Raw genomic sequence first — 10,606 nt, forward strand, 5'->3', positions numbered from 1 at the left:
ATTTAATAAAATCCATTTAAAATGTGTCATAATATTAATTTACATAACTGTAAGTTTTAGAAGATTTGAGTGAAATCCATGTTTATCGCAGCAGCGCTTTCATCGAGACTTTTATTGGTTGAAAATGTGCTACGTGTCAATGTGGGCGTGACCAGCAGAGCAGCGGAAGTCCAGCTGAGATGTCAGAGAGAGAGAAGAGCATCATAGCAGCTGCAGGGAAATAAAATAAAAAAATAAAAAAATAAAAAGCTGCAGGGAAATAAAGTTTCTGATGTTTTCAGTCCAATGAATGTCGCTCGAGTGATTCTCGCGCTAATATTCTGCACCTTTTTCACAGCATCTTACTTCACTAATAAGGTAAAATAACTTAAATACACCCTTTTCAGCACGCGTGTGTGTTTGTCTTGTAGTTTTTTGTACTGTATGTAAAATAATGTATGAATTTCTTGTCATAAATATTAACGTAGTTACGTAGTCGAACAAATACAACTGTTATTTGTTTTACAGTATGTCCTGTCTATCTTAAAGTTTACATTTCCGACTATATTTCAAGGGTATGTAAATGTATTCATAACGTCGTCCCTCGTTTGTATTTACAGTTCCTCATTTACATAATATTTCATGAATATTCATGTCCTAATTAACTCTGTACAGGTGGCAGACCTCCACTGGAGCTCTTTTGCTTCTTGTTACGTGGAATCTAGGCTGGGTTGAAATCAATGGCTTCTCCAGGTGACCAAATATGCATTTATATTACAAATAAATGATTATATGATATATATGTTTATTAATGTTTGTACTCTTGCTACATTTGTTATTTAGATCTGCAGCTTTTTCACAGCTTCCTGGAGCCTTTTTATTTATCGGAAACATTTATGCGGGGTCCAAAGCACTGTCACTTTTGGTAGGTATAAAAAAAGACTTTGTTTCTGCTAATGTTTAGATATTTTTTATATATTTTTCTTTTCTTTTCCAGCCCATTCCCTTTTTCTTCGTGTTGCAAAATGCTTCAGAAGTCTTTGTGTTTCTCATGATAACAGTAACTCACAGAAAAGTAAGTATATGCAGTCAAAATCATATATACATACATTTAGGGTGCGAATTATGTGGGGTTGGGGGCGGTTAATTAACTCTTGATCCCTCTGAAGCACACCAAAATAACATGTGTGGGGGGTCAACTCTTTAAACAGTGGAAAATAGCCCACATTGATTTGTATCTTAAATAATAACATTTACAATAAAAATAAAGAAATAAATATAACATAAATATACATTTGACCACCCCTATAATGGTTCATACCATTGTAAATGCATGATCACGCCCAGCAGCCTCATTATGCAGAAAAATACTCAGTCATCAGGCTGAATCTAGAGTCTGAACACCAGCTGATCTAGCCTACAGGCAGACACCATAAGTGTTCGAAAGCACTTTTCTTGAAAAAAAATGGTGTTTTTAACCTACATATAGCCTAAACTCATATCTAATTAAAAATGCACCTGGAAAGTGCTTGAAAAGTCTTTAAATTTGACCCCTCAGAGGTTAGCGTATAGGTCAGAATCAGCTCATTATCCCTCAAAACACAGAAAACTTAAATAAGTTTGATAACCAATGAGATGTAATTGGATTAAAAATATGAGTTTGGTTCACTGAAGCATGCATATTTATTTACACAAACTACTGAAAATAGCTGACCCCCCTATATATCAATGGATATTAAATATCAATGTATAATTCGCACCCAGAATACATTAATAAAAAAAAAGTTAAATAATACGAAATAAAACAAATCAGATTCTTCCTGGCTTAGTTTTAAAATTTACACATTTATATATATATATATATATATATATATATATATATATAGGAAGGTTAATATCCAATAAAACTTCAGTGAACATTCTCATACTTGCTCAGATTTCAGTGCAACCATAAAATGTTCTCATTTACATTTTTCAGAAACCGTCATGGATGAAATTATTAAGGTATGTTTCTTCCAAACAAATACTGAAGTAAAAGTAAGAAGGACTAAACTACAGATGTTATTATGTTGTTTCTAGTGTGTGTTTGCTGCTGGGATCTGCTACAGGCCTTATTCTGTACAATCCTCGGGTACGTTCCCTCTCAAATACATACATTTAACCTTTAAACCGCATGTTAAGTGTGACGTCACACGAAGCAGCTTCCGGGTCCAAACGCTCTATCAAACTGTATGTGGAGGCTCGACGAATGTCAATAATAAACGTTTAGAAAGCAATGTAATCTTTTCGAAAATCATGATCTCAATATATATGTCCATGCCTAATATCAGATGGTCAGAAAGTGATAATTTTTTTAGAAATTGTTTAAATATTGATGTCTGTGATGCAGAGACTGTTGTGTACACTATGATTTTATATACAATTCACTTTAATGTGTGATATGACTAAAAAGTGGTCATAAACAAATATTTTCTCAGTTCAAATGGATAGCGGCTTAGACACGGAAACAGTCTTTCATGCGTCATAACTTAACAAGCGGATTGGGTAACTTTATTTATTTATTTATTTATTTATTTATTTATTTATTTATATAGGTCATATACGTTTTGGAATAACCCCCAGTAACACTCCAGGGGTTTTTTCATAGGATTTAATTAGTTTGAATGGCCACAGCCATATCACCCTGCAGCCCGAGACAGGTTACTCACTGAAGCTAAGCAGGGCTGAGCCTGGTCAGGACCTTGATGGGCGACCACATGGGAAAACTAGGCTGCTGTTGGAAGGGGTGTTAGTGAGCCCAGCAGGGGGCGTTCAACCTGCAATCTGTGTGGGTCCTAATGCCCCAGTATAGTGAAGGGGATCGTCAGTGAGCACCGTCTTTCAGATGAGATGTTAAAACGAGGTTTTGACTCTCTGTGGTCATTAAAAATCCCATGGTACTTCTCGTAAAGAGTAGGGTTGTAACCATGGTGTCCTGGCCAAATTCCCTCCATCAGTCCTTACCCATCATGGCCTCCCAATCATCCCCATCAACCCGAATTGGCTCTATCACTCTCTCTCTATTCCCATAATAGCTGGTGTGTGGTGAGCGCACTGGTGCCGTTGTCCTGTGTCTGACAAGAGAGACTCCCATCATGATTGTGAAGCGCTTTGGGTGTATGTTTGTATATGATAAATACGCTATATTACATTTTGAATATGGATGATTTGTAAAAAGAGACGTGTCCCCGTACCACACCTCTATACCTACCCCTTATTTGGTGGATGAGAAAATTATAATAGAATGCATGAGATCATAAAAAAAACACAAAGTAGCCACTAAATCCAAAGTTTACGAATTTCAGTGAAATTGCGCTGGATTCTTCACATAACCAATGCGTTTGGATGTGTTTTTCTTTAATAATACATTTATAATGCGCTTTTCTAAAACCTAAAGCACCACAACAACAGAGAAAATTAAATGTGCAATAAAACACAAGCATTCAACATGGAAGAATTACAAAATATAAACACATTAGAATGATCCAAAATCTAAATTCTTACTTTTTTTTGTACTCCGTACTGTCAGCTCACCCAAACCTATTTGTGACTTGCGTGAGAATATTTTGACGGGAAAACGTATTTTAATAAAATGTATTAAAATTATATTAGAGAACGTCTTTATTATGGAAATATTTTAAAGGGAAGTGTTTAAGATGGATCAGTGGTTAGCGCTGTCGCCTCACAGCAAGAAGGTCACTAGTTTGAGTCCCGGCTGGGCCAGCTGGCATTTCTGTGTGGAGTTTGCATGTTCTCTCTGGGTTTTCTCTGCTCCGGTTTCCCCCACAGTCCAAACACATGCGCTATAGGTGAATTGGATGAACTAAATTGGCCATAGTGTATGAGTGTGTATGGGTGTTTCCTAGTACTGGGTTGCAGCTGGAAGGGTATCCGCTGTGTAAAACATATGCTGGAGCAGTTGGCGGTTCATTCCGCTGTGGTGACCTCTGATGAATAAGTGACTAAGCGAAAGTAAAATGAATGAATGTGTTTAAAATGGTTTCTCTGGAGGGATTTTAGAGTATTTACTATAACTCAAATTGAAACTACTGAAATGACTTTTTATTTATCAGTGTTGTTGTTGTTGTTGTTGTTGTTGTTATTTATATGTTTCTTTGTCCAATGAACGATTAAGAAACAGTTATTATTGTAAATTATATATTGATTATTTACTACAAGTGTTGTCATGGATATAGCCAGTGGTGCTGATATGGCACTAAAACAAACAAACAAATAAATAAATAAATAAATAAATAAATAAATAAATAACTATATTAAATTATGCACCCCCTAATGTTGCTGTCAGTTATTTCTGTTTCCTGTAAGTGTACAAATCTCCATTTCATATGTCCTCTTTTAATGTTTTCAATGAATTTGATCTCAGTTTGGTCCCAGTGGCTACACCTGGGGCTCCATCCATCTGTTCTGTGTTGGTGAGTGTGACTTTTATTTGTCGTGGGACACAGAATTATAGGACATTTTGAGAAATACTGAATAAATTGTGCATTTTATGTTTCTTGTCTCTAATTTAGGTGCATATAAAGTATTTCAGAAGAACACCAAGTCAAGCCATCTGAGGTGATGTCCTGTTTTATTTGATCTATACAGTTTTAAGTCTCGTAGGCCTCTGAAGGTTGGATTTATTTGTTTGTAGAAATTAATTTAGTTAATTATTATTATTATTATTATTATTATTATTATTATTATTATTATTATTATTATTATTATTGCGAATCAAAATAACTGTTTGTATTTTTCAAAGGGTTATTTCCTGTGATGCAGAGTAGTATTGTCAGCATTATTACTGGTCTGTAGTGTCAGATGATCCTTCAGAAATCTATTATTGTCATAAAGGTTGAAAACTGTTTGGCTGCTTCATTTTGTCCAATCTATAATCTATACATATTCGTTGGATCATTTGAAGAGTAGTAAATAGTTTTTTTAAAGAACAGCAATTATTTAAAATACTTTTCAACATTAACCTTTTCTTTCTGCAAAATCTTGGGGAAACTGATCAATGAAGTCAGTTTCTGCAGGATTTTGTAGGGGCATTTTTATATTTTTGACCTGAAATAACATAAAACTTGACCTAAAATGTATAGCATTATATTAGTATATTATACTTCTTATTATATATTAATTATATTATATTACTATATTATTGTATTATGCTTCAGTTCTTGTATTTTGCTCAAATGCACATATGTCTTTTTTTGGGGGGGATCTCAAGAACCATTGCACATTGATTGGCAATTAGTTACAGTATATTTAATTTAATTAAATTTTATCTTTTAAAAGGCTTGTAATAACCCCCAGTAACACTTCAGGGTTTTTCCGCTGAATATTTCAATAAGTGCCCTATAAAGGGTTAACACTCATTCTTTAAGTAGATGTATGATAATGTAGTGCAAACATTGAGTCTCATTATAGTCTCCTCTTCAATGTGTTTTATTACAGTGATTTTGAAGAGCAGCTCATCAACAATGTCACCAGGTAAATGAACGAATATAAATATATGTATATTTTCACAGAATTTTGAGGGCATTTGGGTAAAAGATGGTGTCTGCATCATATAAAGTATTAAAAGGGCTTCAATAATATGGTTGAAGTAATGTTCCATTCTGAAGTAGCATAACATATACAATATATTTATCTATAAATAAAATCTTATTTTTGCTCACCTGTACTTAAAATATTGAAGAATAAGAGTTTATATTGAATGTTACCACCTTTTAAAAATGATTAAAAACACCACACTGGAAAATGAGGAATATCTAGTGGTTTGAGGTAGATATTATGAGTTATTAAAGATTTATATTATCTTTATATTTATATTTATTAAGGGTATAAATCAAGTATAAATTAATAGTTTGAGGCTACACTGTGATTCTTAAAATAAAATAAAATTATTAAATAGAATAAAATATAAAATAATGTGTGTGTTTATATATTTGTGTATATATATATATGTATATGTGTGTGTGTATATATATATGTATATGTGTGTGTGTATATATATATGTATATGTGTGTGTATATATATATATATATATATATATATATATATATATATATATATGTATGTGTATATACATATACATATATACGCCTTTTAATGTTACGCTTCTTCTTTAGTGTGCTATTACTTGGCTTTTCTGCATACTCAACAGGTAATAAAATAGATTTTTGTAATTATATATCTTATCTAAAAATGTATATATCTCAGAATCCGTAATTCATGTGCATTTCTTGACATTCTTACTGACAGGCGATCTGTCCGGTGCCTTAGATTCCCCTCTCCTCACCTCATACAGTTTTCATACTGGCTGTGTGGGCAGGTAAATAAATATTCATTGAGAATTGTTGTAACTCTGCTAATGCATGAATGTTTACATTTTTACAATGAGGAAATTAACTGCTAAAGGTCCAGAATGAGTGATGCATTCTCATTTGTGTTTTTAATCTCATATTTATTTCACAGTGCTGTTTTCAACTTCTGTCTAATGTTGGCAACCATAAAATTAAAGGGAAGTCTGTCTCAGGAGCAGTGCGGGGGCTTGTTCTTCCTGGCCAAGGTCAAAATTTTATGCTATTACAAAACTTTGCAGGTGATCTTGGTAAAACAAATGTAATTGCCAAGTTTCCTCTTGATTTATTACACTAAGATTGCAGACTTTTCTTTATATTGGAAGTTTTCTAAAATGATATGTTTAAATATGCTAATTATGTGTTATTTAACCAACTATACAATAAGTTGCATACATTTCTAGCACAAAAATTGGAACACTAGATGGGATTAAAAAATTGGGAAGTTCAGAGTCAAAGTTTTTTTTGTACATTTTGGTAATCTCTTTTTATCACAGAAAACACTGAAAACATATGCCATAAAGCCATAAAACACTTACTTTTGACTTTTATTTTTTATTTTTTGTAGAATAAACTGTATATAATCAGAAATTATTTATACTCAAGCTGCTCTGTAAAAATTTCAGAATATAGATATGAATAAATCTAATTTTGAGAAAGCTCCTTTAAAAATAAGGATTGTACTTGAAATGTACAGCCACAAGTTCATAAAGGCTTAAAAGTGTATCTCAAAATGGACGTGTACATTTGGCTGCAGTCTCTCATTTTAAACTACAATTATTCTTTATTGATCATCTCTTTTTATCAGCGATGTTTAAAGCATGAGCACAGACTGAATTCTGTCAATAACGGGTTTGTTTTCTGTATCTTCAGATATTGGCCTCAGGTCTTTCTCTTCTCCTCTCCACATTCAGCACTCTGCTCAGTCTGGAAACACTGTGCTGGTGAGTTGTCTATTGATTACCTGTATTTTAAGTAATCATTTGAGTCTGATTCAGTGATCCATTCATATTCAGTCACTTTCTTAATTTCTTAATGAATCAGCTGTTTTGAATGTATCAATTAAATGAACGATTTAATGAATTACTCATTTAGAAAGGGGTTTTTCACCACCTACTGGTGGGTGTAGTGTCATATATACGGTTAAAGTCAGATTTATTAGCCCCCCTGTTTATTTATTTTTTTCTCCAATTTCTGTTTAATGAAGAGCAGATTTTTTCAACACATTTCTAAATGTATTAGTTTTAATAACTCATCTCTAATCACTGATTTATTTTATCTTTGCCATGATGACAGCAAATAATATTTGACTAGATATTTTGCTAGACACTTCTATACAGCTTAAAGTGACATTTAAAGGCTTAACTAGGTTAATTAGGTTAACTAGGCGGTTAGGGTAATTAGGCAAGTTATTGTAACTTCCAGAGCTTATGAAGTAATAATGGAGTACTATCAGGTTATTAAATGTGGTATTTTTAAATGCTGTCAGATGTAGCAGCATTTAAAGCACAGAACCATAGTTCACTGAGAAGCAATGCAAACAGCTGTCATTATCACATAATGATTATTCTGAATTTATCGTCACGCAATTAAATCATCTTCACGATATTGCATCACTTTGTGTAGTAAATGCTGCTGCTACATCTGAAGACACGTGCTAGAGATTTACTACTGATTACAGAACTGACTTTTTCCTCTGGAGAGAGTCTTATTTCTTATTTTCTTTAAAAAATAAAGTTTAATCTGCTACAGTCAATATTATTAGCCCCCTTTATTTTTAAATAATTTTTTGATTGGCTAAAAAACAAACCATTGTTGTACAATTGCCCTAGTTAAGCCTTTAAATGTCACTTTAAGCTGAATACTAGTATCTTGAAAAATAACTGGTAAAACATTATGTGCCGTCATCATGACAAAGATTAAAGTTATTAAGACTATTATGTTTAAAAAATCTCTGATAAAAAGCACTTGGAAAATATTAAATTATCAAGAAGTATTTATAAGTGAACTAATAACACTAATTTGTTTGTTTTTTCCTCATTAGCATAATCCTGAGCTCCACCGGAGAGGCCTTGTTGGTGTATTCAGACAGACTTCAGTGAGTCTGAATGTGAAGAAAGTGACCAGTGCCTTGCAGATCCTCCTAAACTGACCAAAGCAATTGCCTAAATGAGATCTTTTTATTACTTGTGAGACTTGCAACATCCAAAAACCCTCATGTTTTGTTTAATGCTTTCTCTTATATTCAGTCTGAGTTGCATGTTATAACCAGTTATGTAAAAGAATAGCAGTTTACTGTACTTTCTCTAGTCCAACATTTAAATGTGGCCAGTTCATTCTCGTCTGTTTTGCACATATTACACACTTTCTTGGTTTGTTCTGCTGTTAGTGTTGAATCTTTGCACATGATTGTCCTGCAGTGTTTACGTTTAAAAGTCCTGGATCACATCCTGGACACAGTCACACATTACATTAGAGAGAAACGGTTCAGATCCATAATGGCAGTCACCATAAAGATACTATTACTGTAACAGATCTTTGTATTCATTATTCATGACTGTTTCAGCTTGGTTAATGACTATATATATATATATATATATATATATATATATATATATATATATATATATACAGTTAGGTCCATAAATATTGGGACATCGACACCATTCTAGCATTTTTGGCTGTATGCACTAACAAAGTGGATTTAATTTTATGCAATGGCCAAGTCAATCTCTTGACTTGAATCCGATTGAGCATATTTTTACATGCTGAAGATAAGCCTAAAGGGAAAATGCCCCAAGAACAAGCAGGAACTGAAGACAGTTGCAGCAGAGGCCTGGCAGAGCACCACCAGGAATGATAAGGCTGTAATTGACTGAAAAGATTTGCAACCAAGTATTAAAAAGTAAAAGTTTGATTCATGATTATTATTCGGTCCAATTACTTTTGGACCCTCAACAAGTGGGAGGCACATATGCAAACTGTTGTAATTCATTCACCTGATTTGGATGCAAATACCCTCAAAATACTCTTAAAGCCACCACCATTGTGTTGGTGTATAGAGCCAAAAATGTTTGAAATGTGTCGATGTCCAAATATTTATGGACCTAACAGTCTGTGTATATATATATATATATATATATATATATATATATATATATATATATATATATATATATATATATTTTATCTTGGTTTTTAACTGAGCCAAACATTTTGTAATTATTGTTTAAAAGAAATGGCATTTACTGGATTTAAAAGAAAACACATTGTATGATCCTGTTTTTCTATTATGAAATTGACCAATGTATTATTAAACTCTTATTATAATGCTATTTGCTTTTTACAGTATATTAAAGTATACTTTCTAAAGTATTTTTGAATAAATAAATATTTTATTGATTAATTTGTTTGATTGTGTTATTAGTGGTGTTTTCAAAATGACAACTACACTCACCCCCTTTTGCCTTCAGAACTGCCTTAATCCTTCGTGGCATATAGATTCAACAAGGTACTGGAAATATTCCTCAGAGATTTTGCTTCATATTGACATGATAGCATCACACAGTTGCTGCAGATTTGTCGGCTGCACATCCATGATGAGAATTTTTCGTTCCACCACCAAAGGTGCTCTATTGGATTGAGATCTGGTGACTGTGGAGGCCATTTGAGTACAGTGAACTCATTGTCATGTTCAGGAAACAATGATTTACGCTTTATGACATGACGCGTTTTCCTGCTGGAAGTAGCCATCAGAAGATGGGTACACTGTGATCATGAAGGAATGTACATGGTCAGCAACAATACTCAGGTAGGATGTGGTGTTGACACAATGCTCAATTGCTACTAATGGGCCCAAAGTATGCCAAGAAAACATCCCCCACACCATTGCACCACCACCATGCAGACTCATTATACCAGGCAACATTTTTCCAATCTTCTATTGCCCAATTTTGGTGAGCCTGTGTGAATTCAATGTATCTTTGATTTATACACACACACACACATATATATATATACATACACACGCATGCACGCACACGGTTTGCTGAGTAACTAATAAACGAGTTCAGGAGCGGGATTGTGCTGCCGTTTTTATATCAAATTTAAAGGGGACTGTGAGGCGATCATTTAGTAGTGGACAGGTAATCGCAAAAGTGTTAGGGAAGCTGAAGCGACGCACATGCTGTTTTATAATTTTACTTGAATGTTTCAGCGAGAC

At 33.3% G+C, this 10,606-nt stretch overlaps 1 protein-coding gene across 1 annotated transcript; it reads left to right on the plus strand.

Annotated features, from left to right (window-relative positions):
* The first annotated feature begins 220 nt into the window (after nucleotides 1–220).
* LOC130218192 (transmembrane protein 241) lies at nucleotides 221–8,657 on the plus strand. The gene is made up of 15 exons (XM_056450312.1): nucleotides 221–357; nucleotides 508–554; nucleotides 655–732; nucleotides 823–904; nucleotides 977–1,054; nucleotides 1,958–1,983; nucleotides 2,059–2,110; nucleotides 4,403–4,451; nucleotides 4,551–4,596; nucleotides 5,476–5,511; nucleotides 6,154–6,188; nucleotides 6,287–6,356; nucleotides 6,500–6,593; nucleotides 7,258–7,328; nucleotides 8,429–8,657. The coding sequence occupies exons 1-15, from the start codon at nucleotides 286–288 to the stop codon at nucleotides 8,484–8,486; spliced, it is 894 nt and encodes a 297-aa protein (XP_056306287.1). The 5' UTR covers nucleotides 221–285; the 3' UTR covers nucleotides 8,487–8,657.
* Nucleotides 8,658–10,606: the final 1,949 nt, after the last annotated feature.

This window comes from Danio aesculapii, chromosome 24 (genome assembly GCF_903798145.1).
Source record: "Danio aesculapii chromosome 24, fDanAes4.1, whole genome shotgun sequence".
NCBI classification, from domain to species: domain Eukaryota; kingdom Metazoa; phylum Chordata; class Actinopteri; order Cypriniformes; family Danionidae; genus Danio; species Danio aesculapii.